This window comes from Aedes aegypti, chromosome 3 (genome assembly GCF_002204515.2).
Source record: "Aedes aegypti strain LVP_AGWG chromosome 3, AaegL5.0 Primary Assembly, whole genome shotgun sequence".
NCBI classification, from domain to species: Eukaryota; Metazoa; Arthropoda; class Insecta; order Diptera; family Culicidae; genus Aedes; species Aedes aegypti.
The window spans coordinates 269815414-269834424 of record NC_035109.1 but is presented as its reverse complement, the minus strand read 5'-3'; the positions used below and the strand labels follow the sequence as shown (position 1 = coordinate 269834424).

Here is a 19011-nt window from a genome sequence, read left to right as displayed (position 1 = left end):
TAATGGGGTAGAATCTGTTTCAGATATGGCAACACGATATAATATAATCGGTATCCCAATTTCTTTCAAGGCCTCATACGCTGCTTATATAAGCAGTTTGTAAGATGTCAGTTTTCAAAAACTATAATATAAGTAAAGGAATTATTATTTTTCCAAAAGTTATTATTCAGATACATCTTATTCTACAGTAAATTATTTTTCCCAATTTTTCGGTGATATAAGAAAAGCATTTTTTAAAATAAATGTCTTTGTTTTAAAACACAAACAAATTCACGTGCTCCAACCACATTTGAATCATATTTGTTTGTACAGTGACCCCACGCAGTTGAATCACCCACAATTTATGAATCAGCTGATTTCAAAAGACAAAATTATTATCAAACTTGTCACAAAACATCACAGAATTATTTTTACACATAGTTTCTTATCAGTAAAAATAATTCTGTGATGTTTTGTGACAAGTTTGATAATAATTTTGTCTTTTGAAGTCAGCTGATTCATAAATTGTGGGTGATTCAACTGCGTGGGGTGACTGTATACCTCTCTAAGAAAATAAAAATAATTAGTTCCTTCTAAATTGAAGGTTTTTTGAACAGCACCGTTTCTAGATGAAAATTCAAATTAAATTGTGGGCTTTGTGTGTTGTGCTACAAAACTTCGTATTTATCTATTGACTTCGATTAGCAAGGAAAAAACATCGTTCTAAAAATCAACATGATGTAAACATTTATTAATATTGCACACTGTGCCCAAAAGAAAGAACTGGGGATGGACCTGGTGTAGTGGTTAGAACACTCGCCTCTCACGCCGAGGACCTGGGATCGAATCCCATCCCCGACATAGTCACTTATGACGTAAAAAGTTATAGTGACGACTTCCTTCGGAAGGGAAGTAAAGCCGTTGGTCCCGAGATGAACTAGCCTAGGGCTAAAAATCTCGTTAATAAAGTCAAACCAACCAACCAAAAGAAAGAACTCAAAATAGAGTGTTTGTGCTAAAGTTCGATCATTTTTATGGAAGCTCTAGCATTTCTTTTTTTTTGTATTTGTGTACTTTTCAACACGATTTTTTTATGAATTTTTATAAATAAGGTTGCTGCTCTCGCGGACTGGCTGTATTCAAACCCTACACTGAAGAAAAAAAATCAAAAATGGCGTTCCTAGATTACACTTCAAACAAAAGCCCCACTACAAAACTTCATATTTAGTTTTTCATTCTAGTTCAGTTAACAAAAAAAATCTATTTGAAAATCACTAAATATATTATAACAACTGTTTTTTTTTCGATATGTTTTTTTTATATCCAAATAGCATGTTCATTATAAATATGCCGAAATAAACATGCCAAATATCAATTAAATCCGTGCATTTTTACTATAGTTATAGCAGTTCTATATATCTTGTATTTTTTTAATAAAATCATTAGAGGTTATTTTGTCCCGCTTCCCCCTAATAAAAATATCAAAAATTTTGCGATTTATTTCATTCTATATAGGGAAACAACCCCTGTAAATTTCAGCTTGATCAGAGAACATCAATACAATTCCTCTTTGCAAGTGGGTTGCGGTTCTCGAAATTTCAAACACTAGGGTGCCGGTACCAATGGTTGTAATGTACCAGTAGATTGGACTATGGAATAAAACGTACATTTTTTGATAATAACGGCATGTGTTATTTTTGGTGGATAGATCGCTTCTAGTTTATTCGATTTGCCAAATTTCAACTTTTTATTCTATCAAAAAGTCATAAAAATAATTAAGTTTACGCAAATAATTTGCTCCCTTGCACCAATAGTTGCCGTCGTGTTCCAGTAGTGGATCAACGTATGGAAGCAAATTTAAAAATGGATGTATACAAATGAAGAGAAGTCCCAGAGATGATATTTATGCTTCATTTGAAAGATACTAGTTGCTTTTCCTAGGAAAAATGTTAAGCCTATGTAAAAATTTACCATTTTGTTTGAAATTCCTAGTATCATTCTCGAACGTCTACTACTGGAGCACTAGCGCAATTACTGTAACACGTGTACCAATAGTGGCTCAAGCGATTTTATGTTGAAAAATATAGTTTTATCACTCTTTTTATATTTTTCCCATATAATAGAGGTTGAAATCTTTCTGTTGACGCCAAAAGATCTCTGTTAAGGCTTTTCGTTAATTGTTATGATTTTCCATCGCTTAGGTAGTCCACTAATGGCACCGGTACCCTAACCGGAAAAAAGAAATCGAATATTTTTGAAAACGCGTCTCTAGATTATATCTCAAATAAAAGCCCATGAGTTGCTCTACAAAACAACATTTCCTTTTTACTTAGAAAAATAAAATTTCTTATATATGCAGACGACATGAAGCTCTTCATGGAAGTAAGTAATTCTAGCGAAGCAGAAGAATTCCAGAATGACATTAACTTATTCTTCACTTGGTGCCAAAAAAGTTTACTTCAGCTCAATATCAAAAAATGTAATTCAATAGCATTTAGTCGAAAATATGTAACACCACCAATTGAAGTATTTTTAGGAAATCAAGTAGTGCAGAAGTGTAAAATTGTAAGGGATTTGGGCGTAATCCTAGACTCTAAACTCACTTTTGTAGAACATTATAATTCCATAATAAACAAAGCAAACAGCATGCTTGGCTTCATTAAGAGGTTCAGCAACAATTTTCAAGACCCATATACTATTAAACTATTGTATACTACATATGTAAGACCAATTCTGGAATACTGTCACCTAGTATGGAACCCGTATCATGTCGTACACGAAGAACGCATAGAATCAGTACAGAAGCAATTCCTTTTATACGCCCTTCGGAAATTGAATTGGACTGTACTGCCACTTCCGTCGTATGAAGCACGCTGCATGCTCATCAACTTGGAAACACTTAAGCAACGCCGGGAATTCGCAATGATTCTCTTTATAAACAACATTATTTCGAACCGTGTAGACTCTGCTGCACTTCTTTCTCAACTAAACTTCTACACACCCTCTCGGCATTTAAGAACAAGAAAATTATTTTCAGAAAAATCATGCAGAACGCATTATGCTCAAAACGGACCAATAAACCGTATGATGCGTCAGTATAATGTACATTGCGAATTCATTGGCATTACTATGTCCAAAGAGCAGCTTAAAACACAGCTAAAGAACAATAGAAGTAATCCATAGCATGTAAGAAAGTATTGTAATTATTGTATGTAGTCTACCTATGCTTGACGAAATAAATAAATAAATAAATAAGTAAATAAGTAAAAACGTCATATTTAGTTCTTCGATGTAGTTTGGTTGGCAAGAAAAAAGTCGTTTTGAAAATCTTTAAAATCATTAAAATTTGGGCAAACAAAAATTCGCAGTTATTAATAAAGGGAACGCTCATAGAATATTTCGCTGCAGATCAAGCTTTGTCCCAGTTTGGACGTAATACTTGATGAAAGTTACTTGGTAAGAGAAAGGAAAATTTATTTGCAAAGCCCTTATTATTGCAGCATAATGCAAAAATAGCCTATATACGAGTGCAGATTATGTTTCGTTTGAAATGTTTAAGGCTCTAACGCAAAATACCTTCTCACAACATAACTCAAATGACCAACACATTTTTGAAATAAAATATGTGTGGCAAAACTTTTTACGATTCAATATGAATTTTAATTTTGAAAATATACCTCAAAAATACTGTCTATTACCGCAAGAAGGGAAAATTTGTGATTTAAATAATAATTTACCCAGCATATCTCGAAAGGAGATCTCGTGTTCGCAAAAAAATATGTTGAATATTGACAACTTCTAAAGAAATTATCATTCTAACAGCACGTCTTGCAAGAATTGATAAAATAGCAAAATATAAAAATTTAACATTTAGCTTAAAAATTTAAAACAGTATAAATATAAAGAACAGCCTGCTTTTAAAAGAAGGCAAAATTCATGATTAAACCAATAAAAGATTGGACGCCAAAAATTATTGCAGCATAATAAAACGAAAAGACATAATAAATTGCGTTCAGAATCATCGAAGTGATTGTGTTACTTTTCCCCAAATGTCGTTTCTCCGAATGTCGGTTCTCCGAATGCCAGTTCCCCGAAAGACCCTTTTCCCTGAATGACCCGTTTCCCCGAAAAGTGGTGCAGTTTAAATAGGTGATATATAATAGTCTTCAATGGCTGGATGGTGAACGAGAAAGAACGAACAGCAATCAAAAGAAGGAAGTATTTTATCATTCTCCGCTATACACTTGTTGGCAAAAATGCTGAGGACGAGGACGGTAAAACTCGAGAGAACCACCAATTAAATAAAGAAGGGTACATATCAGATGGCCAGTTCGTTCACCACCCTGAAATGTATAAAATAACGACAATTATGAGTACCACAAACTTTTCAGGGAAGTGGGCTATTCGGGAAGCGGGACATTTGGGGAACTGGCATTCGGGGAACTGGCGTTCGGGGTAACGACATTCGAAGAACCGACATTCGGTTCTAGCACAACCCATCAAAGTAACTGCAGTAATCGATTTCTCTTTTCGCTAATCATTGTTATCGTTTATCGCCCGTTTGTCAGTTGGAACCAGAAAATATCTAAAAAATATAGCCTATGTATAAAGGAAGGTGTAAATAATTTAAATTTCAAAGCATCAGTTTTTATACCTATAATTATGGTTACATAATATTTAAAAAAAAACATAGAATGTTTGAAAGAAGGGTACACTTGTGCTTAATATGTCAAAATCTTCAGTGCAAAAATGTATTCCAATAACGGAACTCAAAGGAAGAATTAATATTTGAAAGAAGGGTAATTTCTGGATCAATAATGAAATACTATTGGCAAATAGTTTCCTAATATGCTTCAGTTTATTCAAGAGCATACTATTGTAGAATAAAGTGACATTTTTTATCAATTGAAAAACGAATGTCATCTTAAGAAATTCTTGGTTTCTGTCTAGAGTGTCCATTTCCCGGCCATTTTGCTCGTCCCGGGATTCGGGACAAAAATCTATGCTTGTCCCGGGAAATCCCGGGATCCCGGGATTCATCAAACTTTAAATTAAACTAACATTTCGGTTGAAATGGAATGGAAGTACAAATTAAACAATACAATATAACACTTATAAATGGAAGTATGAAAAAATCTTAAGTCATATTTTCAATTTGCTTCAATCATTTGAAAAGTCATAAAAACTTTAGAACAAAAGAAACGATTAAAGGTCATTGAAGGTATTGTAAATCATGCTAAAAGTTAATTAAAGAGTTATTATTGACTGAAGTTCACTACCATGAATCGCAAGTCTGTCCCATCTGCATTTTAGTAAAAGTTGAGTTGCTAACAGTTTTCATTATATCTTCGAATGAATTTTCAGATGCACTAAAGAGAAATCACTTTTTGTTCAGTAAAATTAGGAAAAATTGTTCCATAATGAAAAGTAAACGCATGTCAGTCCCACCAAAGATTTTCGCATCGTGTAGCACAAAAATGGATCGTTATTTGGTCATCTTTATAAATTTCTTGGAAAAGTAACGGATTGAAAAGCAAATGAAGGTTTCATTGAGATCGAAACATGTTCCAAACTTCTGTAATTTTTCGAATATTTGTATAGAAAACGAGAATGAAAACTTCTAAGTCAATTTTCTCAAAACTTACTTTTTACAGATGGTACTGACCTGCGATTTGCGGCAGTTTAGGTGTATTTTCAAATTTGTTATCTCAGCATAGGCTTATAAAAACGGCTAATATTAAAAAACAAAGCATTAAGACTTTGCAACTTGAAAAATAAAAATATGTGTTTCTTACTTGGTAAATTGATCTTCTCATGAAAATAATTACTCGTTTATTCTCTTTTTCATTATGCTTTTCTACTTTATCAAATAGGGTTGGTAGAGAAAAAAAAATGTCATTGTTTTTCATTGAAATTTAGTGGTTTTCATCAAATTCTACGTACATTTCGGGAATCCCGGGATTCCCGGAATGTCAGAAATAAAATCCCGGGAAACGGGAAATCCAGAAATTCGTTATATCCCGGGATTTTTTGTCCCGGGGTGTCCCGGGATGGACACTCTATTTCTGTCTCATTATGCCAAACGACGATTATGCCAAACGACTTTATGCCAAATGGCCGTTATGCAAAACGACTTTATGCCAAACGGTGTCCCCCCAATTGGCCGAACGCCGTTTGGCCGAATGCCGTTTGGCCGAATGCCGTTTGGCCGAATGCCGTTTGGCCAAACGCCATTTGGCCGAATACCATTTGGCCGAACGGTTCATTTGGCCGAATGCCGTTTGGCCGAGTCACGAACAAAAAAATCAAATTGCTACAACGCTGATGTATAGGATTCAAAAGAGTCGCATAATAACTGATAAAATAATTATTTGTTTATTTTTATGAAGTCACGGGACGTCATGTTTGTTACTATAGAAGAGCTCCAAGGGAATGATAAAATAGACCCGTTAATTAATGACGAAGTTGTGAACTCCACACATCGCGTCAAGATGATTTATTTATTCACCAAAGGTGTAATAGGCTTACAAGTGTATTTAATAATTTCATCAGAAATTCTTTCTTTTTTTAAACATAGGTTATTCTTTCTAGTTATACGGCATTAATTTAGCAAATATTTAATTTAGGATTTTACCTTCCTTAAACCATCGGCAGTTCTTTGTCGTTGTATTGATAAAATATTTATGTGCATTAAACTTCCTTAAATTTTAATTGGAGATTTTTCCTTCTTTTGATCATAGGCTGTTTTTTTCAAGAGAAAATTATTTTGCATAGTTATTTGAATTAGGGCTTATAATATGTGAATAAAAAGTCTTATTCAAAACGTTAGGTGATATGTAATTTTCCTCCGAAGTTAAGATTTCAACATGTGAACTGAACTCTGCACCGTTGCTTACGTAAATAAACCAAACGACTCGGTGGATACTTACGTCAAAGAAGCACACTGTGTCTTCGTTGTGAAAAGAAGAATCCAGGACTTATGGTTGCTGGAATTATGACATATATTACTTAGTACGATTCGAGGGATCGAAGCAACCCGATCTAGTAGAAGGACGAATAAGTCTTAAACCGTTTTAGTTACTGTCAACAGCTATCTACAAACGCGATGCGAAAAAATCCGCTGGTGGCTACTAGCGCCAGCAGCGAAATAAATAAATGCTTACATTTAGGAAGTTCTTCTCTCAGCACTGACTGATTCTTGAACTACCACTAAAAAGATAATTATTTTTATATCAGTGATGATGAATAAGCTAAATAAGTTCTTTGAAATTCCTTTTGAAATTACTTATTAATCCATGCTAACTGTAGTTCACTTTTGTTTTCAATTTCGGCCAAACGGCATTCGGCCAAATGACATTCGGCCAAATGACCCTTTCGGACAAATAACCCTTTCGGCCAAACGGCATTCGGCCAAATGGCATTCGGCCAAATAACCCGGAACCCAAACGGCTTTATGCCAAACAACTTTATACCAAATGACCTACCACCTTAAAAACTATATATTTCACCTTTGAAAATATACAAACTTTTTTCTTTGAATATCGGAGTGTTTTCAATCTTTTAATCGAGAATAACACCACTGAACCCATAGCAAACAATTTGGTGGTGTTCGTTTAGAGATCTGGCCAGCCATGGATGTCAACAGTAGTTGTTACATTAGAGAGCATAACTTATTAAAACTTGTGACGGCTCTGGTGGAAGATCATATCGGAATAATAATTTTCTTCATATCTCAGCACAAAGAGTATTTTTGAGCTTGTTATGATAAACATATTTTAAAATATTATATTGACAAAAAAATTCGCAGTCTATAACTAAGCGAACGCTCATAGAACTTTTCGCTGTGAATCAAAATCAAACTTTGTCCCAGTTGGGACGTAACACTTGATAATTCCTTGGAAAATTTATATGCAAAATATTGAAAGCTCTAACCCAAAGATCTATTATTGCAGCATGACGCAAAAAAAGCCTATATACGAGAGCAAATTATTTTTCGTTTAAAATGTTTAAGGTTTTAACGCACACAGCATAAGTCGAACGAACAAAACAATTTTAAAAGAAAATATCTGTGGCAAAATTTTTGAAACAAGGTAGTCAATGTTAATTTTATTCTTGGAAGTGTAAATCAAAAGAACCGTACATTGTCGAACGAAGGTAAAATTTGTGATTGGAAGCATATTTTTTCCAGCATATCTCGAAACGAGAACATGTGTTTGTAAAAAAATATATGATGAAATATTAGCAGGTTCCAAAGTAATGATCATTCTAACAGCACGTCTTGCAAGAGTTAATAAAACTGCAAAATATAAAAATGTATATCATTTAGCTTTACTCAATATTATTTATGACAGTATTAATATCAAGAACAGCCTATATTTAAGAGAAGGCAGAATTTATAATTAAAACAATAGAAGATTGGACGCCAAAAATTATTGCAACATAATAAAACGAAAGGACATTAAAAATGCGATCAGAATCATCGGAGTAACTACAGCAATCAATATTTTTTTCGCTGAAAACTTGATCAGATCAATGTTATCGATTGCCGCCTATATGTTAGTTTGAAGCACCAAAAATATCTAAAAAAATATAACTCCAAAGAACAGCCTACGTATAAAATAAAGACAATTTAAAGAGACAATTTACACCGTCTTCAGCAAAAGGCTGCACAGACTGAACAATCACGAACATTAAGCAACGGATAACCCAGAACACCCAGTAGCCCAGTGATCATTTTTTCGTTTGACGAAAAGTTTCCACCGACTGAAGCGGTAATCGAACCCACGCTTCATGGTACAATACACCTAAACGACTGACGCCGCTAACCGCACGGCCACGAGGCCCACAATTAATAATTATGGTTACATTATATTTCGAAAGCATATCCAATGTTTGAAAGAAGGGTAAATTTGTGCTTAATATATCAAAACCTTCATTGCAAAAAAAAATTCCAACAGCGCAACTCAAAAGACTAACTTATAATCAAAAGAAGGGTAATTTCTGGATAAATAATAAAATACTGTTGGCAATTACTTTCCTAATATGCTTTAGTTTATTCAAGACCATATAATTGTTGAATAAAGTGTCATTTTTTATCAATTGACTCCCAAATAAGCCTGATGTCGTCAGTGGGATTTAAAAGAGACTTTAAAACTAATGTCATCTTACGAAATCCTCGGTTTCAGACTCACTATGCCAAACGACTTTATGCCAAATTACCTACCTTCCTTTGGGGGTCATTTTTCCCACTTCCCCTAAAAATAAAAATCTGAATTTGTAAAACATCTTTTTTGCATGAAAGAACAAACTTTGAACATTACAGCCCGATCGAATAACTTCGATACAAGATGCGGTTGCGGTTCTCGCGAACTGGCTCTCAAGTCCAATACAATCTAAGATATTGACTAGACTTTTACAATAAAAAGGTTCACAGGTACACAGATAAAAATAAGGTTTTTCATAGTTAAAAAAAACATATTCAGAGTGTAATGAAGATATACTATATCTGCTCAAACATGTCCAATGCTTTTCTGATATAAAATTAATGTTAAAAAAATTACATGTCGTCGCTTCAAATTTGGATTTACAGGCAAATAGTTGTAGAAAATAGGGTATTACTTAGCATTTTGCAAAAGAAACTTTGAGTATAATCAAAAAATTCTATTTTACTTAAACATGTGCACTGAACTTCTACAACTAGGTTGTCTATAAGTTGTTGTTTTTAATAATTATTTATTGTCAATCGGGCGATAAAATCAATATTTTATACAACTTTGGTGACCTGTAGCAAAAAAAAATGTGAAGCGCTGGAGGATTTATGAGGGCGACAATGGATGAAGAAATCACAAATTTTCTGAGTTCATCAGTGCAATTGTTTCGTTCCATATACATATAACCAATATAATTTAGACCCCTATATATTGTGGACCCCCTTGGCCATTTTCCTGCAAATTTCCCAGTTTAAATCGAAAGACCAACACAATTTGCATGCTTTTTAGGAAGATAGGATTATTCCGCACTTGCATCAACCGTGTGTACAAAGAAAATGTGTTTATTTTATCTTAAATTAATTTAATTTAATCGGTGCATCCATGCAACCGTTACACCACGTTACACACAGAAATTGAAGCCGTCAAAAATTTTTCAAATGTAAACAAAAACTTTATTCAAATTTCTGGACAAACAGCGTAGAATTTGTTCGGTTTTCCATTGTCGATCGATTGATTAGACTTTGGGCAAGCATATTATACATCCAGTGGCATGGACTTTGTCGCCAAACGATGAAAAATGCCGGGGGTCCAAAATATATACTTTGAGGGTCCAAAATGTATTGGTGTGTCCAAAATAATGAAAAACAGTGCTTCACAATTCAATTATTTTCGACGTTTTTTGCATCCTACATGACCGTTTGGGCATTTTTATCTCGTAGAGGAAGTTTTTCTCTACATTTTGACATATTCTTTGACTTGGTTACGCTGTGCAATTAATTAATTGGGACACAAAACTAAAATCACTTCCTTAGGGGGTCCAAAATACGACCGGTACCCTATACAAAGAAAGTCAAACCAATCTGTAGCAACTGTCAAATCAACTTTGTTACCGTTTTGTCTCAAATTCCGAACAGACTCATATTCCGAACATTCGGTTTTTGTATGGCGATTTGGTTGAAATGTTTCGCTGAAAAATGTCATCAAATAACCTGAAAATAGCAGTCGATTGCAATTTTTTTTTTCTATCTTTATTAACGAGATTTTTAGCCCTGGGCTAGTTCATCTCGGGACCAACGGCTTTACTTCCCTTCCGAAGGAAGTCGTCACTGAAATTTTTAGTGACTATCTCGGGGATGGGATTCGATCCCAGGTCCTCGGCGTGAGATTGCAATTTTATTATACGCCTTCCAATTTATTTTATAGCTCGGGAGTAGTGTTGATTCTCTAGTTTAAGATCAGTAAAACTAGCTCAGATGAATTTGTTGGCGAAATTATTCATTTGAATACGATTTATTCCTGATGTGCGGAATTTGAATCAAGGTGTTCGGAATATGAGACAGAATGATCACAGTATTCGTCATTTGAATCAAAATGTTATTCCATACTCTAAGTATTGCTAAGCAAGATCAAGTACCCAAATAACACAGAAAATATCTTCTCGGTAAGCTATCCGAAAATGATGTTGTAATCAGATGTTAAAGATGAAATCCAATACAAATTCTGTTCTAAAACCGTTCTCGAGATGTTTTAGAAAAACATATCCATTCTGCAAACTCAGATCCAATGTTTATGTTATATTCCTGATTGACAAACGTATATATTACTTAATTTAAGCACTCCCCATAACCAAACTTCAGTTTATGCTAATTTAGTTATAAAGTTGCTCTTGAATACATCTTTGGAACATATTTCTTTGATTGTTTTGATAGAGATGTTATAGTTATGTTTTTTTCTGTCAAATGAAAAACATTTTTAGCATGTGTCTCTACGACTTCTCAGTTTCTCCCCGAAGATGGATGCAGAAACTTGTAGCAAAACTAAATCTGTAACGAACAAATAAGTAAAATGGTAGATAATGCAAGCGGAGAAGAAAAATGACTGAACATATACACGAAAAAAGTGCGCAAATGAAAGTTCTTCAGATGTGATTTTTTCCAATGACAACGAGCATTTCATCTCAACGACGAAATTTGACATTTTCAATGAATTGAGCAGCATTTATATTTGTTATTTTGAACACGTACTGAATACGTAGTTATAACTTAATTCAAACACAAAATTGCTTCCAACACTCGTGTCTTCTACTTTTCCAAAGCAATGCCATGTTACAGCACCGATCAGATAAATTAATAACTGTAGAGCTTGCATTGCAAGCAATTGACATTTAGCTGAATTACTGTTTTCAGCTAAAAAGTTTGATTTTTTAATATTACGTTCTATTGAAAAAAAAAACACATCAACGCATTGTATTTTTAGGTACCTAATTCAATAACCATTCCAAAAAGTTTTAACCTACCCTGTAGGCATCTAATTGAATCCGCCATGTTTCTCGCTTGTTCCTCTAAAGAAAAAAAAAATCACACAATCGGATATATTTTACTGAACTTAAGTTGTTATTGCGCATGTTTTAAATGGCGCATCAATAAACAAAGAGTACAACACTCAGTTTCACCTAAAATCTAATACGGTACCTAAAAAAACATACACCATACATGCACAAATATAACTTTATATTTTAAAACTCGTAACTTGCAAAAAACAAATAAGGTACCGCGGGGCAAGTGGGAACGAAAAAAACGATAGTTCCAACAAATTGTTCAATTAAATTTTCAAATGTCAATATTTTTCAAATTAAACAACACAATCACATTTTGGCAACATGTTTGCTGGTGTGTGCATGAAACTGATCGAATAATTTCGAAATTGTGAAAACCTTCGAAGAAAGCTTTAGAAAGAGCCATTGGACGCAGTTACCTCGCTAAACGGGGCAAGTGGGACACATCCAGTTTCATGCGTCAATCCACATCAGTAATTCAACCATTAGAATAATAGGATTGATAAATCATAGATTTTTAATTTTAAGTACATATTTGATGTACATAAGGGATCAACCATAAAATACGTAACGTTTCAGGAAGGAGCCTTTATTTAATAGTATGTCACCGCACATTTAATATTAACTGAAAATTCCTCAAAAAAAAGCGTAAAGAAGAATTAAACATGTTCAAAATATATCATTTATAAGTTGTTAGTTAATATGCAGAACATAAACAATAAATAATTGACGAAAATATGTATTGTTATTATTTATATGCATGGCAGAGAACCACTTAATGGGGTGGAATTGTTTTCAATCACTACTTAATTTGGTAGAAGTAACAAATCAAGTTCAAATAAAATAGAAAAGTAATCGTTCTCATGATGCATTTCAAATTTCATCTTCGTGTTTGTTCAATTTTGAAGTCGTTTTTCATAAATAAAAAATAAAGAATAATTACACTTTTCTTCTCCCTTTTATGCAATTACGTAATTTGAGATTGATATATTTTTGATAAAAATCATTTGTTTGAATGTTTTAGTGCTACTCTCTAGGAAAATGTATGAAACGTATACGAAAAGTTTTGATTCTGGTTTTTGTTTTGATAGGTCCCACTTACCCCGGGTACAAACATATTTTGGGGTAAGATAAACCATCAAAAATTTCATATGAAATGAAAACAAAATACTGGTTTATCGTTAGCAGCTTGTAATAATACTTAAAATAGTAGCTTCTTGATGGAAATTCGATTTATAATACATTTATTTTTTGCGAGTCAATGCAAGACGTGAAACGTGTCACAATTTGCAAGTTGAAAATGGCGCTGAACTGACAACTGTTACATGAACCACATGGTAATGAAAATAACAATATGTTTAGTACTAAATACATTCCTTGTCATTGTATCTTCAACTTTCTAGAAGAATACCCCCATGAAAAACTTTTCCTACGTGAGCTATGACGAAACGTCTCACTTACCCCGTATTCTCACTTGCCCCGGGGTACCTTATCTCAAGTAAATCTCATGCAGCAAGATGCTTGTTTTTCATCACGTTATTTGCACCATTTGAAGTCAACGGATGATTTTTTTTGTTTTTGTTTTTTGAGCTGTCAAAATATATCCAACACCTAATACACAAAATGCACTTGTATTCTAATACGAAAAATCACGTTTTGATAACTTGATAACAACTTATTGGTTATAATGATGCATGATATAACTTTGATATAACACATCAGAATGCTATGAGAAGTATGAAGTAGGTATTTTAAAACATCTAATTGGACTATGAAAGATGTTTTAAATCATTCACCGTCTGCGCTTTTTCGGTTATAAAGGTGTATGATATTTAGTATTGCACATTCGAAATAAAACAGCGGCGATGTATGAAAGGTGTATTTTGACCACGTTTATGACAAAATGTGTTACTTGGGTAAACATTTTTATCGGTATACTCAACAGCTAACAGTTACACTTTGCGAAAACAAATCAAATTTTCACAAATATCAGCTAAATTATGACTATTAGATGCATCTGAAGTCATTGTTGGCCTTAAATGTTCGGAATATGAGTCAAAACGACATTATCAATTGAATCGCATAAGAATACTAAATAGTCCGCAATAAAACCTGTACACTCGCATTGCATGCCAACTTTCATAATACAAAATATACACATATATCGCCTCCACTTTTGTACGTATAAGGCCTTTTGACAACATCTTATATGGAAACTTTGCACATATAAGTATCGCATAGCGCAAAAGGAATCGATTATCCGTAGTATCGTTTTTTTTTCACTCCGGATAATCGAATCCTCCGGATAATCGGATTACTAAGAAAAAAATTGAAATCTTTGATAAAAAAAACTTAAACATTATCTTTTTTCGTTATTTTATTTATATGATGCGGTGGCGTAGCCAGAAATTTTTTCTAGGAACGGTAGGGGTCCTTACAAGATAAAACAAATACCAGCAAAGCCCAGCATACACAAAAAAACACTTTTTCCAACCCCCCTTTTCTCAAATACGTTCTAAACTGCAAAACCATTCATATTGTATATTGCAATACCAAATTATCTCAGATTTATGCATAAAAATTGAAAAACAAGAACATCAAAAAACAAATTCCGGATAATCAAGTCTAAAATACCGGATAATCGAATCCCCGGATAATCGAGTCCGACCTGTATTTACTTTACCTTTTGACAAAAACTACCTAACTAAACATTTTCTCTGTGTCTTGTTTTTTCAACAGCTCTAGGATGTCTGCATCCATACCTACAAAAGCACATGACCCTGACAGGGTTAGATTACAAAGAATCGCAAATCATCTCGGTTGTGGCCCCGCTGATCGCCATCTTGGGACCACTGATATTCGCACCGCTAGCCGATCGCCTGGCCGGAACCAACGGATCATCGTACGGAAGACGTCTCCGGTTTCTGGCCTCGTTTTGTATGATCTTTTCAGCGATCTTGTACGCTATTCTGTTCTTTGTTGTTCCACCGATTGAACGCCAAGAATCGAGTCGATCGCAAGTCAGCTTCGCATGCGATCTGGATGGAGCCATCATCTTCCAGCAACGCTGCTCCGAGGAACGCACCTGCTACCATTGGAAGCGGGAGAAGGTTAGTATTTGCGACTCGGCTATAGAAAACACTTATTGTCAAACTCTCTCTTTCGCAATCAGATTGGCCACTTAACATTGACGAACTGCTCCTACACTTGCCAAAAACCGATCGAATTCGAAAACCTAAATCATCCGTATACGAAAGGAGTTACTGTGCCACCGTCAACCGAAAGCTCAATCGAGGACGAGGAATATGACCTGATCGAAGAAGACGCAGAAATCGCCCCAGCCAATCTGGAACTGCCACGTGTAGAAGTGGATAACACACCAATCCCTGTTCCACACATTTGCGAACGGAAGGGAGGTCCCGAGTCGGAGATTTGCCACGCCTACACTCCGGCAACCGAATCCCTCAAGTTCGAAACGGTTCTACGCAGTGCGGTGAACGACGAGAACGATACGCACAGTGCCGAATGGTGTCGCTATCCATTGGATGGGTTCTCGTGCAACATTCCGGAGAAGCAGGTCACCTGGATGAAGCTGTTGATCAATTCGTCGCACTGTACTCCGAAGATCGAGTGCGAAGTTCACAATCCGTATGACAACGAGGAAAGTGTGTTGGCGGAGAGCGTTTGCATGCGGGTAAGATGATCGATTTGCGGATGAAGTTTACATGAAGTCTCATGAAATTTCCATTTCAGATCGTTGGGGATCCCGAGCTAACCTTCTGGTCATACCTGCTCCTGAGATCGTTTGCTGATGCTTTCCCGCTAGCCGCAATTGTACTTCTAAACGCTGCCACCATCATTGCCACAAGAGAGACCTCCACTGGTAGAGGAGACTTTGGAAGACAGATTGTCTGGGGTGCGATCGGATGGGCTCTGTTCTATTTCGTTCTGTCCTGGGTGTTCGAAACTTACTACGTCTATGTCGCGTTGGTAGTGTTGGCAGCCATCGTACTTCTGCTATCGTCCGGAATGCCTCTATCTCCACCGGAGATGTGGTGGCACACCAAGTGTGGAATGGTTGCCATTCCAATGTCTGCTATCCGCAGATACGTACCGGAGGCTGCTGGGCTCTGCTTGGTTACGTTGATTTTGGGTACTTTTTGGAGCGTGCTGGACAACTACGAAGGTGTATTGGTCAAGAACTATGAACTAATGCCGAACATGGAAGAGTACTACGGACCAACCTGGAGCGTTTTCGTTATTCTAGGAGCACTACTTGTCATTCCTATCTTGTGGTTTGCCGAGAATATCGTAGACTATTGCGGACACTCGAACATCTTGATCGCTGCTATAACAACCTTCATTTTCCGCTTTTCCCTGTTGGCTAGCCTGGATGTGACATGGTGGCGTGTAGTTATCGATTTCCTCTACCCGATTACCCTGGGTCTAACCTGGTTGACAATCATATTCTATATGCGTCACATTTTCCCTCGCCGTATCATTACAACCGGACAGGCCCTGCCCGTAATCTTCCACTTCTGTCTGGGCCGATTCATTGGCGCCCTGATTGGAACGTGGACAAAGCTAGAATGTCTAATAACCACCTTCCAAGTGCTAGCCATCACTGCCTGCGCTGTTGCCGTCATTTATTTCCTACTGTATCACTTTGTCTTGGCTCCACGCTGTGCATCCCGTATGACTACAGTGCCATCTACGTCCGCCTTGCACATTACAGCCCCAGAGACAAATGGACAAACGCAATCACCACAGCAGCAACCCCTGCAACCTTCGAATGGCTCCTATCAACCCCTCCGAATCTATCATAACTATCGCGGACGAAAGGGACATTTTAGATATTAAACTTGTAGTGCGGGGGGTGAATCAAACAAAAGATGAGGCATCTAGTCTTCGTCATGTAGAGCTAACAAAAGCTGATAAATATCGTTAAGCCGCGAACAAAATTTGTACCAAATCAAAAATGTACACGAACTATCGAAGGAATCACTCGAAAACAGATATAGATTATTTATTATTGTTTTTCTTAAGACTTTAACAACTTCTAACCGACCTAGGCTAATTCGCTTTGAATCGTCTGCCAAAGCGTAGATTGTAGAATTATTAATAATTTTAGTTCTACTAATTTTATCTCAACTCAACTTTTAGCGTCCGGAATTGTCGACCGACAAATCAAATATATTAAATAGAATAGTTTTTTTTTACTCTTATGAACGAATCTCTTCGCTGCACTTCTTTTGTGCAGTGGTGTTCTCTATCCTCCAATTAGACATCTACGCTTCTTACATCACATTTAGGACGTAAGAACTTTTCGATTTATCTCCTAGAAACAAACTCGTTGTTAAGTGGTTGCCACTAAAAACCGAAAAAATAACAAAACAGAAATATAACAGTATGATAAGCTTAAAGCAATCAGAATCTAAAAGAACAAAACAATTAATTGTTACACAGTTGTTGAAAATGAATGTACCTTGAACGAACAGAAAACCTGAAAGCAAAGCTTGCGGCCGCAATACTAGTTCAAAGTTGCACACGTGAAATATTTCCCCACATTGAATTAAACTAAGCGAGCTTTGTTCTCTGTTGAAGCGAAATGTTTCAGCGAAAGCACAAAACAGACTGTGGACACACAGTCCACACTGAGCTCGGAGCAACACGTGCGTACGCTGCTGGATTGCAAGCTTGAAGAGCCTTAACCATCTCTCGCAATGTCTTTCGGAGTTTGAAACACAAATTGTTACATCAAACAAATACAGATCGATATATTTACATGTACCAAAAATAACAATCAACAAATTTAGAACATTCTACATGCTGATAGAAATTGCTGAATAAATACTCTCTGAAATCCATAACATATTGCTTTGAACTGCACATGAACAGCTTATGTGATCATGCGCACCGAAAACCATCCTTGATGCAACTTGACGTTCGAACAATGTTGTCTAGGTTAACTTGTATGTATAAGTCGCATTAGAGTAAGTGGAAAGTGATGAAGCAAATGAGCGAATACACTTAAATTTAAATTGTTAACTCTCTATTTGCTATGCCCTCCATTACTTATCGACGAACCTCAGCGATAGTTATTAAAAAAAATTGTATAGTATATGGAGATTGAGATAAGTTCCAATCAATTGTTCAAATCATGGAAATAAAGTTCAAGAGTATATTCAGTATTGATTAACCACTGTTTTCCAATGATTTTTGAGTTTTTTTTTTCAAATGCAATAAAGTTTGCTCATAGTCGATCAAAATCGTAAGCAAGCAATACCTTATTTTGATTGTTGAGAATTGGTTTATAACGAGTAGTATGAAAGTAGTTACCCACATGCTCCATCATTTTCCACTTACCTTAAACTACATTAGCAGGAAAATCACAATTTTAAACATCTATTCGTGTAAATAAAAGCGCTGAAACCGTAAAATTGTGTATCGATGTTCAGTAGTTGCTAAATATCACAAGTAAAAGCATTAACCTAAGAATGCTAATGTCGCTTCTGTTCGTGTTACCAACATCTAGTTTGCCACGCGCTGACAGCTTGCGTACCGGTGCTCAAAGTGTCAAATAAATTTTAAAATCATCCACTACAACATGGCATCGACCAAACAATGAAAGGTGATAATAAACTAATTCAGTTTTGTGAGAACAGCGCCATTAGCGTTCTACTACTAATATTTCTATTATATCAGTAGAAGCATTAACCTAAGGATGCTAATGTCGCTGATGTTCGTGTAACCAACATCTTGTTTGCTGCGATGTGACAGCGTGAGTACCGGGCTTCAAAGTGTCAAAGGCCAAAACAAAGCATTCTCTGTTGCGTGGGATCGATCAATCAATTAAAAATAACAATTAAAGGTAATAATTCGTTAAATTAATTTTGTGACAACAGAGCCACTAGCGTTCTACTACTAATATTTCTATTATTATATCACATCACCTTGTCGTAGTTTTTTGCGGGATTCAAGCGAACT

General features: G+C 35.4%; 1 protein-coding gene across 4 annotated transcripts in view; it reads left to right on the top strand.

The window, feature by feature from the left end:
* Positions 1-18464, top strand: part of LOC5577237 — a 153505-nt gene extending 135041 nt beyond the window's left edge. For all 4 annotated transcript variants that reach the window (XM_021855078.1, XM_021855080.1, XM_021855079.1 and 1 more), the window contains 3 exons: positions 14764-15134; positions 15197-15718; positions 15778-18464. In XM_021855078.1, coding sequence (XP_021710770.1) covers positions 14764-15134; positions 15197-15718; positions 15778-16884 — 2000 coding nt within the window. In that variant the 3' untranslated portion in view covers positions 16885-18464. The remainder of the gene's footprint in view (positions 1-14763; positions 15135-15196; positions 15719-15777) is intronic.
* The last annotated feature ends 547 nt before the right edge of the window (positions 18465-19011 follow it).